The following is a 25,971-nucleotide window of genomic DNA, read 5'->3' on the forward strand; positions in this document are numbered from 1 at the left end:
GCTCAAAATAGGATAATGATCTCTGTTTCCACGTTATTACCATTGTAAAAGTTTTCAAACATTTTTTTAAATCTTTTGATACTGTAGCGTTCTTTTTGAAACACTGAACAATAAGAGTGGTGTTTAAGTTTTCATTTAATATATAATTTTGAAATATATAAAAATCTGACGTAGCTAGGGATGCACACGAGACAAGATTTGTGGCTGTCTCGACTCGTAAAAGTGCCGTAAAAGTGATGTCTCGACTTGAAAAGTGTATATTTCTCAATTGGAAGAGCCGTGTCTCGACTCGAATTTTGTCAGGAAAATCCTGTCTCGACTCGTCTAGTGCGCATCCCTAGACGTAGCCATTTAAAGAAATATAACTTTATGTTATATTGACACACTGTTAATCTGATGATATTGCAAAGTATGCCAAATAATATCCTGCTCTTGATGTTTGTATGGTACAAAAATTCAGCGATTTTATTCATTAATTAAATATTAAGAAGGGTGTATAAATGATAACCTTATAAACATATTTGGTTGGATATCATTAAGTATAACAGGTTAAATATGTATAATACCCACTTCTAATTTATAATTTATTCATTATTTGAAGCTAGTCTTACGAGTAAATTATTATTTGGCTCTCTCTTATAACTTATATTCTAGGAGAATTTTATACTGAATTATCATTATAGTATTAAGTACTAGCAGATAATTTCCTATTATTGGCCGATAATTTCAGAAACAGAGCCTGTTTGTCTAGTACGTATACACATACAATTAAAGAAACATCAGGTATAGTATGAATGTGTATTTTTTTTAATGTAGTTCTTTGCTTCTATATGAATAACCTACTTTTTCCGTTCATTTATTTGTTGAAGTTTACGTAGTGCCGCTTAATATATATATATATATATATATATATATATATATATATATATATATATATATATGTATGTATATATATATATATATATGTATGTATGTATATATATATATATATATATATATATATATATATATGTGTGTGTGTGTGTGTGTGTGTGTGTGTGTGTATGTGTGTGGCTTGGGTCTAAAAGGGCGAATGTCACATTTTTGCCAAGATGAACTTTAAGCATTTTAATGTCTCTAAATGGCCATTTCCTTGTGTAAGAAGGGCAAATGTCAACATAGAGTAGTTTTAGAATAATTTTCCAAATAATGTCATACGTCTTTGCTGAGGATGAAATATTTCTCTGGTTAAAAAAGGCCAAAGTATGGATTGGCGTTTCTTTCGCCAAAAGTAACATTGGCCCTTTCAGAACCAAGACCATTTTATAACTATTTGACATGGTACCATATAAATCCCATTTTGTAACTATTTGATATGGTAAGCTTTTTATTTTAAAGAGTTTTATGTGATTTTTAATAATTGTATGAACATTTAAATAATTGTTAATTTCAACATTTAAACAGTAGTTAGAGAGAATTGAAGTTACTGAAAATAAGATATTTAGTACAAAAAATTAGTTATTTTTTTTACCTCTAATCAGTTATACATAAAATACAGATAACAAAAATAATTAGTTTATTTCTGTACTTCCAGGACAGTATTGAGACATGAAATTTGAGTAAATTTTACTGAGTGAAAGTTTAGATACAACAGAAAATATAATTCTATATACTATTTTGTCGCTATAACAGAGCTTATCTTTTCTTTATATATTATTTCAATATTATTGTGTATTTTCATTGCTTCATTTTTTAAAATTTCGTTTCTAGGTTCCTGCCTGTCTGTACATGTGCACGTCTAGGAAGTATTCACATATGCTTTTTCCTTGGCTTTTCCCTTTCTTTTAGGAATTCCTTTCCTTCTCTCATTATATCATAATTAGTCATATATTCTTTCTTGCTAACATTATTTCTCTAATTTTTTCAACGTCAACTTTTTGTAGTACTTTGTTTATACTCCTAAGGAAATGTACAAACACAAACAGATCAGTAAACATGCAGACATGAGCGTGAGTCTTACCTTTGTACGACTCACAGAAGATGGAAGCAAAACAAGGCATGATGAGCACGTGAACAAGACGAGGTTTACGTAATTATGGACTAATGCTTACCTAAACATTCATATAATTCACAATATATTGTATCACAAACAATCTGGTGCAACACGTTGCTTTCGTTTATTTATATATGTATGTTTCTAAGCTAGACAGTACTTTTATGAGATATTGAAACATGTATTACAGAACATATATATCATATAACTATTTAAAGTTTCTGTAAATGTCAATTAGATTTTCGGTCAACAAATTACCTGATATATTTTGTTTTCTACTGTGCAAGTTTTATATGTTTTAGTGCTGTTGTGTTTTAAGTGTTTTCCTATTTCTTTCGTTTTAGCAGGAGCTGCTGCATGCTATTTAAACTAAATTCAAGACTTCGAGAAAACTTCCATGTACTCGTCCACTCACAAGAGTGAAATGCAGAAAGACAAAATACGATCATCTCTTTGTGTGGATTGTAGCAAGAACCATAACCATCAGGAACGACAGGACCATAACATATAAAACTGTCGGACGAAGTCGGTACCTGTAACGAAAAAATCACAAAATTGAAATCATAAAGCCAATTAATGAAAAGTTTAAATGTATTACTATTTAAAAATTAATTATACCTTTACCTTTCATCATGGTTAGGAATATTAAATTCTGTTGTAATCTGCCAATTGAGTTGTAATAAAGCACTGACGTTCGGTTATACACATAGTTCCTATTATGGAAGTTGTATGCTGAGAATGAATAGAGTGGACAGGTAAGAGACAGAAAGGAACTTAAAATTCTGATATAGATTGCCTGTGGTCCGATTTCTTCACTGCTAGTTTTACAACAGAAACCATGTCTAGCTCACAGTCAGCTGGAAACCTATGTCTTTCTTAGACTGATTTTATAAATATCAAAGCATGTTTACTTTGGTGCGTCGAAAAAAGAGAAGAAAGTATAGTGATTTTGAAGAAAATTGAACTCGAGATTTCAATGGATTTACACGTTTCATGGTCCATACATACCAAAAAGGTTATTTTTAGACACCCTTTCGTCTGTTCGTCCGTCCGTTTTGATGTATACTTGCCTGGAGGCTATGCCGTCCAAGGTATCTAGATCGAATTTCTATGTGGCTCTTCAGTCGAATTTTCTTGCTGCACATAAGAATAAGAGTAGATTAATGAAATGCGAAAGCAAAAATTTCCTATTTTCTCAAAAATGGCTTTATCGATTTTGTTTATATTTCGTAAATATATTTTTCCAATAAGACCTCCAAACTGTTGTATCTTTGAATCACTCATTTCGACCGAGAACGGGTCGTTTGCTCTTGGGGTGAGTTTTTCGGACTACTTTACGAAAAACGACTGAAGAGAATAGTATAAAGGAACATTCCCACGAATTCTCATGAATAATTTTGATATTTTTAATTAAAGCTTCAACGGGTTAATTATTCGCGTTATGGCATTGTTTGGACATTATATCATAAAGGGTTGAAATCATATATATTTTATTGCAATTTGACTATAATGAAATCTAATAACAATTTGATATCAAAGATAATTTTGATATTCCCCTTTGATTAATATAATCGCGTATGATATCAAGGTAGTATGAGGGAATCTCGCCTCTACATTTTTAATTAAATTAATCGCGTATGATACCCATTCCTGTGAGGAAACCTTTATCATTTTAATTTATATCTTAATTAAAGAATGAATATGATATTCAATTTATATGAGAAAATCTGACATATATGTACGTATTTTAATTGAATGGGGATATTATATTTTACGATATCAAAGCACTTATATGTTACAATCTTTTAATAAAAATTACTGAATTAATTAACTAGTGATACAGGCATAAATAAATGGAATATACTACATATTAAGAAGACATCCTGTGATAGACATTGTGTCGTTAATGATTAACGTATAATCGGCGTTATTGTTTACAAGTGCCTACCATCTTATGGTTTATTGTATTGATTCATTTCGAAGAAGTATTCATTAATTGTATGAAATTCAGACAGAAAAAAGGAGTAGATAAAATATATTATTTGTAGAGAACGTATTTATAGAAAAGAAGAACAAATGTTACTAATTAGCTTAAAATTTGCATAAATTACACTGTTCAACAAATTTTGATCGAAAGTATGTAAATTCTTTGAAATTGCGATTTTTACATTCATTTAAGCATAATATGAAAGGAAATGATAATGGAAGAATTTTCTTAGCTCAGGTTGTGAAAAAAAACGCCCTTGTACAACAGTAGCTGTATATATACAAATGTATTAATATTTACAGAACATTTAAGCAAAATCCTTGTAAAAACCTACATTTCACTTTTTTTTAATCTATTTCACTGTGATGTGATAAGCTGGGGAGTTAAGAAGTACCCTAACCTATAGCTTTCTATACCCTTGTACTTCCTTTTTCAAAATTGCGCAAATACCAGTTTCACAGCGATACAGAAGATAAAGTAACCGTGGTCAAGTTAAACATTAACAATTCTGTAATAAAAATCAGTATTAACATCAAAACATGAAAAATATGTACAAATACCTTTTTGTGCATGAACTACACTGCAATGTAGACAAAAGTTTCAAGTGATCCCTTGTACAGTATTATGCTTATTTTATTTTGAGCGTCTTCGCTTGGCTTGCCTTTTGTAGGCTATATCTGGAGCATCCCTTGCAATAGTCCAACAGTAGTCGGCCAATATGTTAGAACTCCACTTTCCCTCATATCTCTTCTCCATGGCTGCAATATCTTGATGGAAACGCTCACCATGTTCGTCACTTACTGCTCCACAATCTTCGGGAAAGAAGTCTAGATGTGAATGAAGAAAGTGGAGTTTCAGAGACATTGCAACCAAGATTTTCGTAGCACAATAACAACTTTGCTACCAATTGTTTGTAATTTGTTGCTCGGTGTCTTCCCAAGAACTGTGAACAAACACTCTTCAAGCTTTCCCACGCAGCTTTCTCCTCGCCTTGGATAATTTCGTCGAACTTGTGATATTTGAACAGTTGCCTAATCTGTGGCCCTATGAAAATACCCTCTTTAACTTTGGCATCATTTAATCGAGGGAATTGTCCTCTTAGGTACTTATAGGCCTCATCCTCTTGGTTCATGCTCTTAACAAAACTTTTCATAAGACCTAATTTAATATGTAGAGATGGAAGCAAAATTCGGTTACGATCTACCAGTGGTTCATGCTGCACATTTTTCACTCCCGGCTGAAGAATTTCTCTGGTACTCCAATCACTTTTGCGGTAATGAGATCCACGATCTCTACTGTCCCATTCACATATAAATCAACAATACTTTGTATATTCTAACTGCATACCTAGCAACAGTGCTATTACTTTAAGGTCACCACAAATGAGCCACTGAAAATCGTAATATTTAATGGCTTGAAGTAAACGTTTCAAGTTTTCATAAGATTCCTTCATATGAACTGCGTAACCTACAGGAATTGAAGGGAGTTCATTTCCAATATGTAAAAGCACTGCCTTTAAACTCACCTTGGACGAATCTATAAAGAGCCTCCACTCCGTAGGTTCATAATTAATTTTAAGTGCCCTCATGAGACAATTTACATCTGTACATGCCACAAGTGTGTCTTCCATAGTAAAAAATGAAGTGAACATCTTCTCCCTATTCCGATACACTGAAATATTTACTTTTTCCTGCAATAAATTCCATTGCTTTAAGCGTGACGCTAAAATTTCGGCTTTGCTTTTCGAGAGGTCCAAGTCTGATTAGATCACTTAGTTCCTCTTGAGTAAGTCTATGTGGTTCACATGGAGGTTCTTCTACAACAAACGTAGGGTCCTTCGAAGTACCTGATTCAGGAGCTTCAACTTCTTGATCATCATCAGAAAAAAGATCGTATTCTTTAGGTGGGTCAGGAACAGGTAGTCCTTCTCCATGTGGAACAGGGCGCATTGCAGAAGGAATTAGGATAGATCAAGGCCCGCTTCTTCTTCGTGGAAATTCCCTTCTTGACGGAAGGAACCATAAAAGAATAACAGTCTCTGATGTGGTCGCTTGGCTCCCTCCAAATCATGGGCACTGCAAAAGGCATTGAGCGCCCCTTCCCATTAATCCAACTTCTTAGATTGCTGGCACAAGTGTTACACACAATGTGGGGTGCCCAAGATTTATCTTGGTCTCCAATTTTACAACCAAAGTAATATTGATAGGCTTTTCTTATTAGTGGGGTTATAATCTGCTTTTGTGAGGAAAATGTCACTTCTCAACACACGTAGCAGAAGCTATCCGCACTGTTTACACAATTTCGCGGCATTTTTGTTTATTGAAATCCTCAAAATGTCACTTGAAATAGTTCCGACAACTATTTAAAAATATACATTCGAAATACCAGTATTTTTGCGTACTTGTAGTTGTATTTTTATGTCCTGCACTACACAAACGTCACGCCCAAAATGCTGATAACTGCACTAAACCTGTCTTTTCTAACAATAGCAGAACACTACTGAGATAAGAAACACAATGAAACCAAGCGTTCATATAGTTTCTCCAGTGTTGCCGGATCAGTGTAACATTTTACCCCAAACGAAGCGAATATATTTATTTTTAAAGCGTTATTATTAGACATGCCTGTAAAACGAAAAGTAGAGCTAATATTCGAAAATAACTTTCAAATTCGTGATCAGCACTACAAAATCAATAAGAATTAGCTGATTTTGTTCAATTTACATTTTCGTTGTTGAACAGTGTTACACGGAATTTTTCGTTTTTTTATCCGGAATTTATAACGCTGTAAGAGGTCCCGATCTTCTTTTTAGCTTACTTCGGTTTGAGGTAGAAGGGTCTTAACTTGTATTGAAATAGTGCAGCAAATGAAAAGTAAGGGTTATATTCCATCTAGAAACTTGTAATGTCCAATAAACGAGAAGCAATTTTGGTGGAGCGATTGGACAGGTAATAACGAGTGACGATTCAGCATTTCTTTTCCATTACTTGAAAGAGGTTCTCCTTTGGTAAAGGAACCCTTTTTAGTGGCTTGGCCGCTATCAACCAGCTTGTTTTATGGCTCTTCTACCGGAAACTAGAGAATAGGGTCATCTACTAGACCTTTTTTTTTCTTACCTGAGTTTGAGTTTATTGTTAGGGTAACAAAGTCTTTACTTGAGGTTGAGTCTTCCTTCTTCCTTTCGCAAGTAGTTTTGTAACAAGATTTCTTTATTATATTTTTGCATAAATTAGTTTATTTTTTAAAAATAAGATAAATGTATTAAATATTCATGAAAAGGCATTAAATGGTAATGAACGGGTTAGAAAGAAATACTTTGCTTTTATCACTGAAGTAGAGAGTCTTGTACACTGTAGAGTAATATATATTGTACAATACATACATACGTATAGCGGAAAATGTGGGAAGAAACAGATGTAACTCTAAGAAAACTATATTATGCATTTTTTGTGATGTTTGATTGGATTATTCGGTGTTTTAGCACAGAGTAACATCTTATCACTTACGTTCGGGTATAATTGTGTACGAAACGCAGTTCAATCATAAATTACATATGTATATGACTACCTTTTCTCAATCGACGTATGTATGTATGTTTTTATTGATATGTGGACAGTAATATGTGTATTAAATGGTGACAAGATGCATGCATAACATCTTCAGTATGCTTTGCGTGTTGCATAACTTCAACCTTTTGTTTGTATTGTTGGGTTGCATATCTTCACTTTTACGTATGTGTTTTAACAAGGCTTGTTCGTGTTGTGCGGTTACATATCTTTAGTTTCTATGTATGTAAGTGTTATAACCACGGCTTGTTTGTATTTTTGGGTTGCATATCTATGCTTTTCACGTATATAAGTGTTTTAGCTGTGGCTTGTTTGTATTGGTGGGTTACATATCTTCACTTTTTCGTTTCTATTCTTCGGTTACATAACTTCGCCTTCCCTTTTCTATTGTTTGGTTGCATATCTTCATTTCTACCTGTCTCAACTGGACTCGCGATCACTAGCGCTCGCGATCACTTTTCCCAACTGGGTTCGCACTCACTCGCGCTCGCGCTCACTTCTCTCAACTGGGCTCGCACTCACTCGGGCTCGCGCTCACTTCTCTCAACTGGGCTCGCACTCACTCGGGCTCGCGCTCACTTCTGTCCACTGGGCTTGCGCTCACCCGGGCTTGCGCTCACTTCTCTCCAATAGACTTGTGCTCACCCGGGCTCACGCTCACTTGCCTCAATTGGGCTCGCGCTCACTTGGGCTCACGCTCCCTTCTCTCGACTGCGCTCGCCCTCGGGCTCATTTCTCTCAATTGGGCTCGCGCTCACGTATTTCATTGGGGCTTGAGCTCACTTGTACTCGGGCTTACTTGTCTGAGTTGGGCTCGCAGCGACTTGTTTCATTGAGGCTCGGGCTCAATTATTGAGCTCGAGCCCAGTTGAGCGCAAGAGCCATGTTCGCGAGCTTGTACAACCTTAATGGGCTGATTAATGGCGTATGTCCCCTCCAATTTCAACCCCTGATGGAGTTGTTACAATTAATCGGAGTTTTCTAACTTTTCCTATTTTTGCGGCAGCCCAAACTATTATCTAAATCGATTTTTGTTAAAATAATGTGAGTAACTTTTATATCGATTTTCATTGTTTCTGTTTGCAGAATCTACGTGGATAGAGCTATCATTTAGTTAGAAAATAATGTTTTTCTTATCTCATAGAAATACCTGACACGTTAATACTAAACTTTCTGCCGTCATGTTTCCGTTTGAGGATTAAAAGAAAGAGGTGTTTTGCAAATCAATAGTTTTTGGTTTTCTGAACGTTGAAGGAAACGGATTCACCAAGCAAAGCAATATAACATTTGTCAAGTAGGGAAGAAACAAGCCAGGAAGAGAGAAAAATTTTTTCTGCATATCTTTGTGACCCTCTTTAAATGTTAATGCAAAAGCGGACATAAACTCACCACTAATAATATAATTGTGTTATATGATAATTAATGCAATAAAGAATACAATAATGATAACTAACTACATTTATAGATTAATTAATTTAATTGCAAAGGTAAATAAACCTGAATAAAATAAATACAAGTAAGCAATGGATAAACGGCAAACGGAAAATATGACAAAAATGAAAACTAGACTTTGAATATTAATATGAAGTAGATTTTGAGTATTAAAATATAAATTGAAAACGGATTTGGACAAACAAAAGAATACTACATTCTTTTACTGAAGATAGCAATCCAACCCCCTCCCCTATGCTGAAACTTTCGGTGCAAGAAATTTTGCAGCATAGAAATATCGGAAAACGATTTTGGGGAAAGGATATCTTTTTTTTTTTTTTTTTGCTATGGCTGAAAGTATGTGAGATATATTTCATTTCGCTTTAAAAAAAAACGTATGATGGGTATAAAGAGATATTAAAATATAGACTTTGACTAGCAGTAGGCCTAATTCAGTAGGAAAATAGAGCTAGCAGTAGGAAAATAGGACTAGCAGTAGGAAAATAGAGCTATTAATGCTCTATATCAGTTGTCAGATATAAAAATAAAATAATAAATATGTTGCAAGGTTTAATGTATTAAACGTGGGCGGACTTGAGGAACTTGAAATAAAATGCTCCTGATATTTAAATCTGGGCTTTGACTACTAGTAGGCCTAGTTCCTCAATAGAAAATAGGCTATATGACTAACGTCATATAGAATTTATCAGACATCAGAATAAAATATTAAGAGTGTTGCAGAGTTCAAGTCTTAAGGCTGTCATCACATTTGCAGACCAATACTCATTAAATGAATCTCTTTCTTATTTACTAAGATCAAAACAACTTATGAACAAAAAAAGCTTAGTGTTAGTAAATAAGAAAGAGACTTGTTTGAGTGTTTGTCTGCATGAACGACGGCAGCACTAGGAAGCAAAGCCTAAATATATCTGAGTATGTTGATTTCGTAAAATAATAATAATAAAAAAATCAACAGTCCTGTTAGCAAGCAAATTCTATTATATAAATACTCATGCCTTATCATGAAATTATTTTAATGCAGTTGATGAATTGTCAGGCTTATAAGAAAAATTTGGTTCGAAAATTTCCAGGGCCAAAATTAGGCTTACTGTCGCCCATGCTTCACACATTAAACTTGCAACATCCCTATTTTATTCTGATATCTGATCCACTGCTATACGACATTAGTAGCTCTACTTTCTACCGAGTTATTTGGCCTATTTGTAATTGTAGTCAAAAGCTAGATTTTAGTATCCAGGGCATTTTATTACAAGTTCCTCAAGGTCTGCCCACGTTTAATACAACGCAACTCCGCAACGTCCTTATTATTTTTTTATACCTGATAGATAAGATAGTAGCTCCATTTTCTGCTTAGGAAGTAACTAACACCTGAATTTCAATATTCGGTGAATTTTATTACAAGTCCTTCAAGGGAGCTTATGTTTGCTATCGGTAAGCTTTTGTCCGTCCCTGTAATATAAGACTGTCGGTGAGCTTATGTCCGGTGAGTTTTTTGCCGGTGAGCTTATGTCCAACACCCACATTACGCATAGATATCGCTTGTTTTTAACTAACACACAGATTCTTAGGTTTCAATTTTTTATTTATTTGTATTTTTGTGAGAAGACAGCTTTAGAAGTAAAATTAGAAGTAGAAACTTAGGGAGACATTACAGGTATTCAACATTCGTGAAATTACAGAACTTATAATAACAAGAGCTAAACGTTTCCCGAAAGTCTGGTGAAGGAAGTAACAGGATCTGATATCAGTGACTCTAAGGCGGGCTATACACCACGAGATCAATCCTAGGAAATATCTTAGGATTTATCTTCGGAAAAATGTTATGACATACCTTGTAGGAAATACTACCCTTTTTGTGCCATACACGTGAAGAGTTTTCCTGTCTGACCGAATGACGTTTATCAACATTGTGAAATAGTTCTATTTAATAAAAGTACAAAATTAAAGAATTACTATGCTAACAATACTGCATCCCACTGATATTAATAACAGGTGTTATATTGTTAAATTGGATACCTCTAAAAAAGAACATAAATGTCAGAAGGGTGCTGGAATACTTTTGGTGCACCACTTGTTACAAGATTTACAAATAAAATTTAATACTTTGCATGGAAAGATATATTTATATGGATCAAATTTCTGCAAACAACAGAATTAAATACAAAGTAATACAGCTGTATTTTATGTTTACAATTGTAGGGTTATTAGTGTAAAATGATTATAAATGTTTTAACGACGGATAGAAAAGGTGAGACAATGTTTAGCAGAAAGGGTCCAGCTAATTTTTCTAAGAAATGTTACAATTTCGGTAGTTTCTATTTACAATAGTTTAGTTTAGGCTGGTTCAGGTTAGTTACGGTTATGTTACGTTACATTATATTAGTATATGGATCCAGCTAATTTTCAAAAAGTGATAGAATTTCGCATACTTCTATTAATATTAGGTTAGCTTAAGTTAGTTAATTTCATTAGGTTAGATTTGGTTACGTCTAAGTACTTGCATCTTTTATTTCTCCTGTAAATTTTGTATGTTTTGCCTACTTTTGGACCCCTTCTGAGAAACATTTACGTAAGTGAATGCATATGAAAGATGACTGGTGAAACTATTTTCCGCCGCCGGTTTATTTCTGTATAGTTTACAGAAGCTATAGTTTATGTTTACAAGTGGAGCGCTACCACCACGATACCATGACAATTGCTATTCAAACTCGTATCATTGCCTAAACCCACTCGTTTTCACTACATTAGCTGACGCGCCTGCTTCCTTCGCTCGCGCCCCCTGACTGACGCTCGGGCCCCGGCTTCGCCCTGCCCTGACTGTTAGATAGCATTCGTACTTTCCAGAGGCCACCTAGCACAACTTGGTTTGCGTTTTTTGCACTATAGTTTTTATGCTATATCTCCGGACCCCGTATTTGTACGCAAATCGTAAAAGAATTGTAGTTTATCATCAATTGCTTTTGATGGTTCTCTTGAGGGATTTTATTTATGCTATGTGAATAATTTTCATGTCGGTTAGCGTAAATCATTTAGGAAACAGTGATAAATTATAATTTTTCAACAATTATTTCGAGTGGTACACCTAAAGTTAACCTGTACGATCAGACGATACCTCATCAGTTGTGTTTTCACCTGTTTTGTTTTCACTTTCTCTCACCTGATGTCGCTTAAATCGAAATCTTACGAATTTTCTTTCCAAAATAGAGCGTGCTCTAAACAAGAAAAATCTCATAGGATCATTCAGAACACAGGAAATGACATGCGATCTGATGCCATACACGTTGAGATTTTGACTCTAGGACAAATCGTAAGAGATTTCCTAGGATCTATCCTATAGGGTATAGCCCGCCTAAGTGTTTGTTAAAACCATTTTATAATAAAACAGCTACCTCTGAGGAAGCTAAAAGTAAACCAAAAAGTAAAAGGGAACTTTCTCTGATCCCTTTATATCGGTTTGAATGTAACACAACGAAATAATAGTACTTCAGAGGATATTGCAATGTCAATGGTCTCATAGTCTCCAGTAATACTTGCAGGAGTTCCGGCCTATCCTACAGGGATGTGCTAATCAAAGCACTAAAAATTAGCGATTTTTGAGAAATTTTGGTAGTGTATACCTCCAGAGCAATAACTTTTATATATAGAGAGAAGAAAAAGTAGAAAAATATTTTCTAAATTTTTAAAAATGTACTTTTAATCGGAGGGGGCTTGTAAGAGAAGTAACACGGATAAAAATTAAAAGACTTTTTGTTGCTTCAAACTAAAGGAACAAAACTTCCCTACTATATTAATTGTCGTATACAACAATCAGTGCCGGACTTCAGCGGATTGTACCGTTTGCTCCCAGTCGGGTCCCGCGGTAAACTGTAATCTACTATCCAGTGCAGTCTTAGCAGCATAATGTTCCTCTGTGGAAACCAGTGTGGCTCCTATGACTAAATTCTGCAAGTAATACATGTAATTAACACATTCTGCTCGCGGGCTCCTCGACCAAGTGATCATCAAACTGTTAGATGGCTCTGTTACTCTTGGCTTGTGAAATGCTCACAATAACATATTGTAATACATGTACATCCATGAACATAAACAACGGAGCGTATAACCTATTGGTCTCTATCTAGAATTTAAGGGAGTGAATAGTTTGTATTAACAAACGAGCAATATCTTCTAAAGTTGATTCTGCAGTAGTTTCTTTATTTCTTTACGTTTCCAATTTCCGATGAAAAAATAGGCCTATTAAGTGATATGACACCTCCATGAATACCGGGATGATATAGTCTTAATGCGATTTCTTTACTTGTTTTTCTGGAACCGGGAGTCCAACAATAGTGTTCCCATTCGGGCCTGCATCTTCTAAGTCCATTAGATTACTGTTCCCCCTTACTTTGAAGCAAGAAAACTTTAATTTTTTAACTTTGTGACTTCCCTCAGGAGCAACCACTACTTTTAATTATGTTCTGGGGTGCTAAATGCGTGCGTTAAGGCACATTCAGTATCACTATGCACGCAATATTCAATACTTTCATCCATACATTTACAACATAAGCTGAAAGGTAATCGGACTTGCGTAACGTATGGAAGATTCGGAAAAAAGATCTTTCGGGGACAAAACGGTACATTTAATCATACCATGGATACTTTCCAATTCTGGAAAATCCGGCATTCTATGAGTTTTTCTCCTACCTACAGCCATCGGCTTACAAGCGATCACCCATGTGTATAGCGATGTTACATACAAGTGTTGAATGGTTTCATCACAGCTACATTGATATGACATTCATTATGACGTTAAAACATTCAGTATGACCACAGTGGAAATTCTCCTTCGATACCAGATGATCGACAACGTCCTTACACTGATTTCGAATAAGGTCTCTTAAGGTTTTGTCGTTTTTCAAACGGTCAATTCACTCACATTCCCAGATCTCAACAAAACTTAGATTTAATTTCTTAAGGATTGCAGTATTTGTGATTGTATTTTCATAACGATCTTGCACCGATGTAGCATGATTAGAGGAAGCATCAAGCGGGTGTCTCCCAAGTGTTGTATATCATTTTGGGCACCCGTGAAAATAACAGGCATGATACTCGTACACGGCTCTTGTTAGGCTTTTAAACCCATCAATCTTAAATTTACGAAAAAATGTTTCCACATCATTTCCCCGAATGTTGAATTCTATTTCCTTCGGTGCGTTACAAGCATAGTAACCAATACAATGCCTTTAAGCTTTGTCGGTCACCGTAATCTAACCCGAGAGGGCGAATAATAAGAATTGTCTCTTTAGGTAAATACATAGACGAATAAGTTAATATTGCAATATTTGCAATCGTGGACGAAGAAATAAAACATTGAATCCCATTAGTTTTCCCTCCGATCAAGTTTGAAAACTGGATCGGTTGAGCGAGGATTTTCACATCATTGCTACAATACATATGCATCTCCTTGTGCAGATAGTACTGCTTGTCACTTGCAGCACGTTTTTGGTGCCAGGCGATAAGTTGCTGTCGATCTGGTGAATTCATACTATCAGGGTCAAAATATTCAAGATCAGAAATTTTACCTACGTATTTTTGGTTCTCCAATGTTAAATAAGTATAAGTATAATATCCCTTTCATAAATTTCACTAGTTAACAAATTTAAACTTTTTATTTGTTACATGAGAAAAATCACCTGATCTTAAAGGAACTTTTTGCGCTTCGAATATGCACTCGGTTTCTCTCCATTACGTACAGTTTTCCCGTAACAGAGGGATTTTCGGGAAATTCCCTCAAAAATTTCCCGTTTTCAGATATTTTATTCCCCCAGCTCCTGTCCCCTTACATATAGTAACATAGAAATTATACCTAAGTATAACTTGATTTATATTTAATAAACCCTAAAAGTTTCGTAAAAATCGCTTTGTTCTTTCTAGAGAAATAAATATATTTGTATGTATACTGTGTGCACTATTTATTACACCTGATAGTAATGCTTTCAGATCTCCTGAATTGGGGTAAAAACGATTTGCTTTATTACTACAAACACAGACATAAAAATGAATATTTACAATAGTCAACAACACACTTGTATTGCTCTCTGTAAATTAGAAACGTGTATAAAAATAGAATGTACTTCCAACGTATATTTTTTTTAAACGTACAGTATATGTATATCTTAATACATATATATACAATTCTCCAAGTTTTTTCGTTTTGTTCATGAAATGGTTATCAATACTTGTTATCAAATGTAACAGAATGCAAAAGAAAGAAAGAATGGAATACAGACTCATTGTTGACAACAATGAACTAATGCAGTCTGAATTTTCCACTACGGTATCGTTTCCCCCTCCCCCGCGCATTTCTTTCTTTCTTTCTTGTGTTCTTGACACCTGGTGAGGGAGTTTTGTACATTTTTATATTGACGTGTGGTTTAACACTACTTCACTTTCAAAGTTGTCTTTGCTGCTAAGAGTGCTTTCATGTTTGATCTTAACGGCATTATACCCAACTAAGACCAGAAGTTTAGTTTGTGATAAGTACAATGGCGTCAAGAGGACGGCGTTCGTGTGTTAACTCACCAAATAGTTTTTGTTATGTGTGTGGCCAGTTTGTAGTTAAAGGACAGTGTGTAGATCCATTACGCCATCGGTGAAACTAGCATATTATATATATTTCGGATGTCGTGTGGGAGATCAGGACAAAACTTGGGCACCCAACATAATTTGTGCGTCGTGCTACGTCACTTTACTTGCATGGGCCAAAGGGAAACGGAGGTTCATGAAATTTGCTGTACCAATGGTGTGGAGACAACCCACCAACCATCTGGATGATTGTTATTTTTGTCTCACAGTAGTTAAGGGACATTCTAAAAAAGCAAATACACAATAAGTTATCCCAACGTTAAATCCGCAATTAGACCTATTCCGCACGAGGATGAACTTCCACTTCCCGAGCCCCCTACCAACTGGGAAGAGATATGGCCAAAAGACTCTGATGATGATCATGACCTTGATGAACCATCGACATCAACATGTACATCCAAGGATCCAACGTTCATCCCTGACTGTGTTCGCGAGCCACATTTCATCCGGCAATGTGAACTTAATGACCTAGTCCGTGATTTGCACCTGACAAAACAAGAGGCGGAACTTCTGGGATCAAGGCTCCAGCAGTGGAACTTATTGGATGCAGAAGCGAACATATCAGTGTACAGGAAAAGGCATGTTCAATTTTCAAGCTATTTCTCAATGCAAGATAATGTGTGCGTATGTACGGATATAAATGGGTTGATGGCGGAGCTAGGAATTCCTTACGTTCCAGAAGAATGGAGGTTTTTTACCGACGCGTCAAAGGTCAGCCTTAAAGCTGTCCTTTTACATAATGGAAATAAAAAACCTTCTATACCACTTGCGCACTCAGTGAAGATTAAGGAATCCAATGACACCATGTCAACTTTGCTAAATCTTATAAATTACAAGGACCATTGTTGGCAAATATGTTGTGATCTCAAGGTAGTTGGTATTTTATTAGGACTGCAGTGCGGTTACACGAAGTACCAATGTTTTTTATGTTTATGGGATAGCCGAGCTGATGACAAACATTATGAAGTGAAGGAATGGGAACCTAGAGTGAATTACGTACCTGGAGAATGCAACGTCAAATACGCTCCTTTGGTAGATCCTAATAAGATATTACTACCGCCACTTCATATCAAGTTAGGACTTATGAAAAACTTTGTCAAAGCCATGGACACATCTGGTGAAGGTTTCAAGTATTTGCGAGATAAGTTCCCTAACCTGAGTGATGCTAAGATTTCAGCGGGAGTGTTTATTGGTCCCCAAATTAGGAAATTAATGCTTGATGATAGCTTTGACAGCAAGTTAAACAGTGCTGAGCTAGCTGCCTGGACAGTATTTAAGTGTGTTGTGCGCAACTTTCTGGGCAATAACAAAGCTGAGAGTTACACAGAAATCGTACAGGACATGATACAGAAATACAAAGAGTTGGGTTGTAGGATGTCTTTAAAAATCCAGTTTTTGCACTCCCACCTCAGCTTCTTTCCTGCTAACCTAGGTGCTCTCAGCGACGAACAGGGGGAAAGATTCCACCAAGATATAATGGCAATGGAGAAAAGGTACCAGGGACGATGGAATCCTTCAATGATGGGGGACTATTATTGGGGTCTTGTTAGAGAATGCAACATTTCTTACAAAAGAAGGAAGTAGTGTACGTTTTTGTAACCCAATGGAAGTTTCATATATTGTGATAGTTTTGATTGTCTTTTCATGACCTTTTGGTACATTTGTATTATTGTTTATTGTAAATTGTCACACTTGTAAATTATATTGTATTATATTTTATATATGTGTTTGTGGTAATAAAGCAAAACGTTTTACCTCAACTTAAGAGATCTGAAAGCATTACTATAAGGTGCAATAAACAGTACACACAGTATACATACAAACATATTTATTTCTCTAGAAAGAATAAAGCGATTATTACGAAACTTGGAGGGTTTATTAAATATGAATCAAAGTATACTTAGGTATAATTTCTATGTTAGTATATGCAAGGGGACAAGATCTTGGGGTGTAAAATAAACGAAAAGGGAAATTTTTGAGGGATTTTCCCGAAAATCCCTCTGTTACGGGAAATTCGTACGTGGTGGAGAAAAACCGAGTGCATATTCGAATTCAGCGCAAAAAGTTCCTTTAAGAACAGGTATTTCCTCTTATGTAAAAAACCTTTGTTAACTAGTGATTTTCAGACAGGCGTAAAGTCTGGGAGTTTAGACAGCTTAACTAACATACAGAGATAAGTATCCTGAATATATTTTTAATACCAATCAGCATTTCAGTGATTTTTGACCCTGCATAACCAATGTGGGAAATAGGGAATGCTTTACTTTAAATGCCCACAAGTGAAATGGACATCATAATTGGAACCATTGTGCAAAAGCACAATATTTTTTTCAAATTTTGGACGAGGTATTAATACGAAATTAATAAACACATAATGGTCGTAAAGCCAAACTCTCGGCATCCATTTTTATCCTCACACAGAAAACATGTATCATGCAAGTTTGTGTCCTTCCGTGCATGACAAATATTTTTCAAACCGTATAATTAACATTGTGACCCTATTTCCTACATTCATTCTTAGGAAGTCACGTCGTCTCCACATCAAAGATGATATACAAAACTGTTAACATGGGTATGACGGCATTTCTGAACTAACAAATGTGGTCATCATCCACATGCATATCACAAGATTTGCACACACGCTCACCACATCTATGCTCAGATTTCCTACAACGCAGATTATAAATCATAGCATATTGAGGACAAAACTTTTAGGTTGACATAAACTCTTGCGCGTCCAATTACATTCTTATGATTTGTAAATCATTCATCGGAAGAAAACAATCTATGCCAATCTGTACATTCCCGTTTAATATCATCAGCACATACCTCATGATATTGTTCACACGAATTGCACTTAGGAGCGCAATTGTATTGTGCTTCATGGTATTCCTTCAAACAAAACACAATATCCTCTTTTACCCAAAAGAGACGTAATATTTGTTATTAGACTAATGGCTATTTTCGTATAAAATGAGAATTTGCTTTTGTGCATTTACTCCAGAATAAATTACAGTATACTCACGGTTGATATTCTTTTTTCATATACAACAATTTGGTACTCTGGTGCTAGCCGTTTTTAATATTTTCCCACATCATCAATAGTACAACCATTTTGATTTTGGATTTGAACATTTACATCTGCCATAGATACTCTGCTTGCTTCAGTAAAGGTTTAGGATGATTTATAACCCCTTTCTGTATGTTTTTCTTTTATCGAAAAAAATAATCGGTAATGGAAGTCCTCTTATGGGAACTTGAAAAATGAATTAAACCTTGAATTTCAGATTTTCACTTAATTCCGACGAGAAACAAATAAATGCCATATATGACACACAACTCACACAGAACATGCTAGATGACATCAAACCTCTTATTCATATACGTCAATATCTCACACAGCAGACAAAATAGTCGTTTGGTGCCTCTGATAAATTGCAGAAAAGCTAAAGGGAAAAGAGGTATGGGCCATACATTTGACGGCATGTGGTAAGGAGTATATTTGTATAATTTATTGTATTTCTTATCGCACTTTGCCATTCACAATTTTAAATTTTCGTTTCGTAACTTGCAGTTTAATTTTGTTTATACATTTTTATTTTCAGTTTTACATTATTGTCTTCAAACTTGTATTTTCAATTTTACCAACTGCATTTTGCAATGAAGGAGTTTCATGTAATGGAACGATTATACAAAGAATTGATTTTTGTAATGAAAGGGATTTCATGTAATGAAACGAAAGTATGAAGATTTTCATTTTATAATTAATGAGTTTCATGTCATGAAACTAAATATTTATATATTCACAGCATAACTGTTATACAGAGTTTTATGTAGTGAAACAAATGTATGAACATTTGCAAATATTATTATTTCAAAGTTATACTTTTATTTTTATGAAAACGAAATATCTATTACATTGCAACGATGTTACTCGATTTACATTATTTATTTATTTATTGCTTCATAACATTTAACAACGAAGTTCTACAGAGTTTCTGTAAGAAACAAACGAATGAAATAGTCACACGGAATTTTAACAACGATGTTCTTCCAGAACTGAATAATTAATATTAAGAGAAATAAGGAGTTATATAAAAATAACAACAAAATGAAATTATTTACCAGTTCACAGCGTAGCTGTTCTTACGAGATTCCAACAGGAATCGTTCGAACTAAAGTTATCATTAAATTTGCTGTGCAATTATATTGAAAAGTTTCTCTGTTAAGCCAATAGCAATGTTATGATTCTTTAAAGAATTGCAACATATTGTATAAAGTTGTGTAATGTTCTGCAGTTCATGAAATTAGTATGTGATTGTTGCAATCTAATGTAGTTAAGTGTTGTAATAATAAGACGATCTTCGTAACATTACTGTTACTCTTTATATGAGAAAAATATTTTCAGATAATTTTCAAAGCATCTGGGTACGAGATTACATTTTGAAAAGTATAAATTGCGCTCAGCAAGCGGCGGCGCACACTATACAAGAATCAGTGTTAAAGTGAAGACATTCTTCGTTGTATTCTGCGTGTTGTTACTACCGTAATTATCGTAAAGACAAAAGTTTCATTGCGAAGTTTGCTAAACTACAACTGTCGCAAAGTACACACAAATCTAACAATAAACTTTCAAACATATCATGGTTGATCTGTAAAGTTACAGGTCTTTGGAGGTTACATTTACCAGAAAATATACAGTAATTGTCGATAAACTCGTAAGTTCGTTTTCCAATTTCCAATTATCTGTGTTTACAATAGAACAATATTGTTTGCCTGTAGTTCAATATTGAAGAATCAGTGAAAGAATGAAGGGGTTCCTGGTTGTGCGCTGCGTGCTGTGATTAGCCTAAAGACAATTTATTACAAAGTTTGTGATATCGAAAAGTAGGGAAGGAATTACTGATAAACTTAGAAGTACACCTACGGTGAACTGAAAAAGGTATGGGACATTATCATTATAGTTACGGATAAGTACTAGTAGAATTGCTGGTAAACCTTTAACTGAATCTTTGGTGAATTCTGTGAATCAAATGAAGTTGCGGTACTTTATAATTTTGGAATCAGTAAAATATTTTAAGTGGATTTCGGTGAACACATAGTGGATGACATAAAAGTCTAGCTAAGGGACTTTGTCATTTAAAGAACTACGAAAAAAATATCGAAAATTTTCAACAGTATCCACAGAGTAACACAATTAGTTTATCTATAGTACACAGTTGTGTAAAATATTTTTAAGTTCTAAGTAACAATAATCAAAACTGCAATTACGCATTTTTCTTAAACAGTGATTGAGAACTCAACAATGAAACGGCATAATGTGATTAATACCATGCTAGAGCTATGAAAAACCTGAAAAAGTATTTTTACGTGGGAAGTGTTAAGACTATGTCATTTGTTGGGTGTACGAGTAGTAATGAAGCTTATTGTAAGCTATTGCGTGCTTTGTTGGTGCATTTTGATTATGTTCCCAATGTTGTTTTGAAGAGTTGTAAATCCGTCAGGGATATGATTGATTTATATGATGTAGGTTTTTTCACAAAGCCAACACTCGGGAATTGACGCGTAAGAAGTTTAGAAAGTTTGTGTCTGAAGGGAAAAGCATCGGTTCCAATGGAGATAACTGTACTGTGTTCATGGAAGATTTTATAAATTTTCCAGGTCCTAGCACTACTTCTGCCCCAGAATCTAACGTGTATGGTAGAGGAACTGAAGATTATTTCCGAATTATCAATAGTAATCATGATTGAGACAGACTTTGCCGTTATAATATCGAAAATACGCAGAGCGCTCTGTTCTCTGCAGTTCCCAAGACGTGACTGGAGGAAGAATGATACATTTACCAATGTTCAGTTCTCTTGTACGCCACACAAACATCCTCGCGATATGATTGGTTAACCAAAGTACAGTTTGCTCCACCTATAATGCTTAACCAAGGGAGATGGTTAGCTGTCAATCATTTCCTCTAGTTTTGAGTGAATGCAAGATTTCATTTTTCCCACTTCCCTTTCCCCCATCAATGTTCAGAGTTTCTTGTTTGAACACATTCCTTCCCCCGCGATGACTGACACACATTTCTTGTTACAAAAGGATGTTTACTTCTTTTCCCCCCTCAACTCTCTGACCATTTTTGATGTCTGGTTCCAGGATGTTTCTCACCTGCCCTCCTCTTCTTTTCACGTTGGGCGGACGAAGAACCTGCATGGCCCACTTTCACTGCGTCCCCCTCGATTGAATGCTAATAACCTGATGGATAAACGGTTGGATTCTTGTATTTGTTTTGGATGGCCTCCATAACTAGTTTTGCAGACAGCACAAACACTTCTAGAATGTTTTATTGGTTTATGTGTATTTAGACACAAAATAGATGGTCTGTTCTTTTCGGCAAAAATACAAGTTATTGAAACGGTTGTTGAAATGATAACCATATATTTTAACTGTATAAAGCCGGCATTGGGTTCCATTTTTCGTTTAAAATCTATGTACCATTAAAATCATATTTTATGAAAATTGATGGTTGAGCCCAGCTTAACGAATTTTTACTTCCTTATGGTTATTTGTCTGGATAGTTGGTAACCAGCCATATGCTATGAAAATACAGCAATGAGGCGCCTTTTAAGAGAGGAATTCAGACATACTGACGATTTCCGAAGCTTTAGGCATTGTATAAAAATTCTCTGATATCAGTTATTACTCTGAAGAAATTTATTAACCATTTACCTCTATAGAAAAGAAAGAAATGGATACCAGCACATACCTACAAACGAAATACCCCATTCTTTTCCTCTTTTGTAAACCGAACCCGAGCGGTATTACAAAGGAAATTCATTTACTTTGTTTTTTCCTCTATTCTACTCTCTCTTATGTTAATAAATAAATAAAAAAATATTATATTATATAAATGCAGTACACAATCATTTCTAGAGAGAGTCTACCGTTGCGACGTGCTTACGTTTTGTTTTCTTTAACTTTTTTCGTTTTTGATTTTTTGTGTGTCTTGTCCAAAAAAGATATCATATTCAAGTAAGTTTTATATTATTATTATTGATTTGATATATTTGCATAAGGGTCGAAGGGAAACCCTCCCTAGAAAATTGGCACATATTGTTTTTCTTATGAAGATTAACACGGTGTAGAAACGAACCAAGAATTTTCACCGATACAGGAGAAAACTACCACTGAGCCAATATGTTTCAAACCTGAGGGGAACCATAGCGCCCTCAAATCGGGGGAACCAAGCCTGACTTAAAGCGCCCTCCGTGTTTGCCAACATCAGGGGAAAGCCAGCCTCCTGAACGGTCCGGCTTGCTCCAAGAACGAGCGTAATATTTGCTTTTTGAAAAGAGATTAGTTGAAGGTGTTAGCGCCCCCTGAATTGTTTTACGATTAATTAAATTATTGTTTGAAGACTAAGCCTTACTTTTGTTGTGTCTTGTGTTGAACTTAAGCAGCAAATCGATGTTTGAAGACTATGTATTTAGTCACGTTTCATTTCATAGGTAGTTTATACTTTATATTTCTTGAAGACTATGTCTCAGTCTCGATCCCGTCTCGAGTCAAAAATCCTCTCTCGGTTTCTTTTCGTGCGCAACTTAACCAAGAAAAGACTGAAGGATGAAAGTAGTATTATCATTATTATAGCTAGGAATATGTGGGGGAACTTTACAACGACACTTTTTTAGAAACAAAGTAGTGTCTTATTTACACGGAAAATATCTTGGTATTGTTAATCTTTTTAGAGAAAGAATGGTTGATGACATCCCTTAAGAGCTGCCATTGACGGACTTTATAGTTTACTGCTGAAACTAAGTCTAGAATAGTTGGTGTTTCTAGAAATGCCTGGTAAAGTGAGTTAAGAATCACCACTCATGGAATTTACAGTAGAAATCAAGTGTGCAATTTGTCTAAATCTTTATAACTGAAAGCGTGATTAAACAGAATTGCGTACTGTCCAATATTTTTGCTTGTAGATTAGGGTGGGCTGAAAACGGCCGAATTTTTTTTTAGAAAATTAAGATTAAGTACCGTGCAAAAGTTGTATAATGTTATATTATGTTTCCTCGCCAAAACAGAGCCGGATTAAAAGATATTTAACCGGGCCCCGGGGGCCCCAAAAGAACGTTAATTTTGAAAAAAAGTAGCCAGCAATGAAAACATTACTAAAATATATTTTTTAGAAAGTTAAGTTTGAGTACCATGCAAAAGTTGTATAATATTACGTTATGTTTCTTCACGAAAATAGAGCCGGATAAAAAGATATTTAACCAGGCCTCGGGGGCCCGAAAGAACGCTAATTTTTTTTAAAAAAAGTAGGCAGCAATGAAAATATTATTAAAATATATTTTTAGAAAGTTAAGTTTCAGTACCGTGCAAAAGTTGTATAATGTTATATTATGTTTCCTAACGAAAACAGAGCCGGATTAAAATATATTTAACCGGGCCCCAGGGGCCCCAAAGAACGTTAATTTTGAAAAAAAATAGTTGCGAGTAGTGAAAATATTGAAATTTTTTTTAGAAAGTTAAGTTTGAGTACCATGCAAAAGTTGTATAATATTACGTTTCTTCACTAAAATGGAGCCGAATAAAAGGATATTTAACCGGGCCCCGGGGGCCTGAAAGAACGGTAATTTAAAAAAAAGAGTAGCCAGTAATGAAAATATTATTAAAATATATTTTTAGAAAGTTGTTTTAGTACCGTGCAAAAGTTGTATAATGTTATATTATGTTTCCTCACCAAAACAGCCAGATTAAAAGATATTTAACCGGGCTCCGGGGGCCCCAAAGAACGTTAATTTAAAAAAAATAGTTGTGAGTAGTGAAAATATTATTTTTTTAGAAAGTTAAGTTTGAGTACCGTGCAAAATTTATAATGTCATTTTTCCTCACCAAAACAGAGCCGGATAAAAATATATTTAACCGGGCCCCGGGAGCCCAAAAGAACGTTAATGCTGAAAAAATATGGTTGTGAGTAGTGAAAATATTATTGAAATATTTGTTTTCAGAAAATTAAGTTTGAGTACCGTGCAAAAGTTGTATAATGCTATGTTTCTTCACCAAAACAGAGGCAGATAAAAATATTTCACCAGGCCCTGCGGGTCCGAAAAGTGTTATTGTTATTTTTTAATATATATATATACCATTATTTTAAGTATGTATAGAAAATTGGTTAAGATTCCTAATACTTTAACTTGACCCCAGGACTTTAAATGTTCTGATCTGACGTGCAGCTCTTCGCCTGATTGGTGTTTAGTAGATATAATAGTACGGACACAAATACATAAGGTAAGGTTGAAAAATTGACCAACAAACACCAAACCTGCGCAGAACTCACCACGTGGAGATGACTACACAGCGAGTTCCTCCCACCCACCCTCCTCTTACTTAAAGCTCCTTAGCGGAATCTTGGAACAAAATATTGAGATTTATGTCCGAAGCTTGGTAGATACTTTCGTGCTTCCAGTTTTGCGCGAATATAACCGTCTCGTGCAACACTACCGCATACTTCTGAAGAAGTTCCTGTTACTACCCTTAGACACTTCTCCAAATCCTGTGTGTAGAAAGGGAACGTGACAAACTGTGAAACCTACTCTTTTCCACTATCATTTCGGTTGGTTCTTCTGTTAATGCGTTAGCCGAAATTGGAGGTTTCGTTACTAATACTTCTGACCAATCGATCAAATTGATATAATCCGCATATTCTTCAGTGCTTTGCCTATTGCAATTGTCAATTAGAACTATACTTTGGTATTTTCGGCCATCAAAATAGAGACCCTTAAAATTAGTAGCTTCACACTGTAGACGGTTTCTTTTATCTTTTTCTTTTTTGCTAGTTTCGTACGGATTTTGTTTTTATCCACTACTTTGTCTTAGTTAGTTTTGTTCAGTAAATTCATATCTTTTAAAACAGCGGATACAATTTTAGCAGCCGACCTATTCGATATACCTGTTAAATCTTTTGCGGTACTCATTTGTTTAGGGCCCACTATTGTATATTTAGGTTTACTTTAGATTTTATTCTCTAAACGATCGCTCCATGCGAACTCTTCATCGTCTGAATTCGGGGTGGAAGCGCTTAATGTATGTTCCAAGTACGGGATTGAAGCTAACGATTGTAACCCTCTTGTAATTGGTACCGTAGCATCATAATCGATCTGTGTGTCATGCTTTCTTTTGAGCCTATGTGTTTCTGCTTCATCTACATTGCAACTCGTCATTTGTCTCTGATTTCTCTGATTTAATATGAGCTCCCAGTCCAAAAGCGGTATATAATTTGATTTACCACACTTACAGGTTAATCTATCGCAGCATTT

General features: G+C 35.0%; 1 protein-coding gene across 1 annotated transcript in view; it reads right to left on the reverse strand.

Annotated features, from left to right (window-relative positions):
* Nucleotides 1-1,044: 1,044 nt before the first annotated feature.
* LOC145661049 (vesicular acetylcholine transporter-like) overlaps nucleotides 1,045-25,971 on the reverse strand; it is a 2,637,391-nt gene continuing 2,612,464 nt past the window's right edge. Inside the window, exon 12 of the mRNA XM_081726491.1 lies at nucleotides 1,045-2,565. Coding sequence (XP_081582617.1) covers nucleotides 2,359-2,565 — 207 coding nt within the window. The 3' untranslated portion in view covers nucleotides 1,045-2,358. The remainder of the gene's footprint in view (nucleotides 2,566-25,971) is intronic.

This window comes from Thermobia domestica, chromosome 1, assembly GCF_964235325.1.
Source record: "Thermobia domestica chromosome 1, izTheDome1.hap1.1, whole genome shotgun sequence".
NCBI classification, from domain to species: Eukaryota; Metazoa; Arthropoda; class Insecta; order Zygentoma; family Lepismatidae; genus Thermobia; species Thermobia domestica.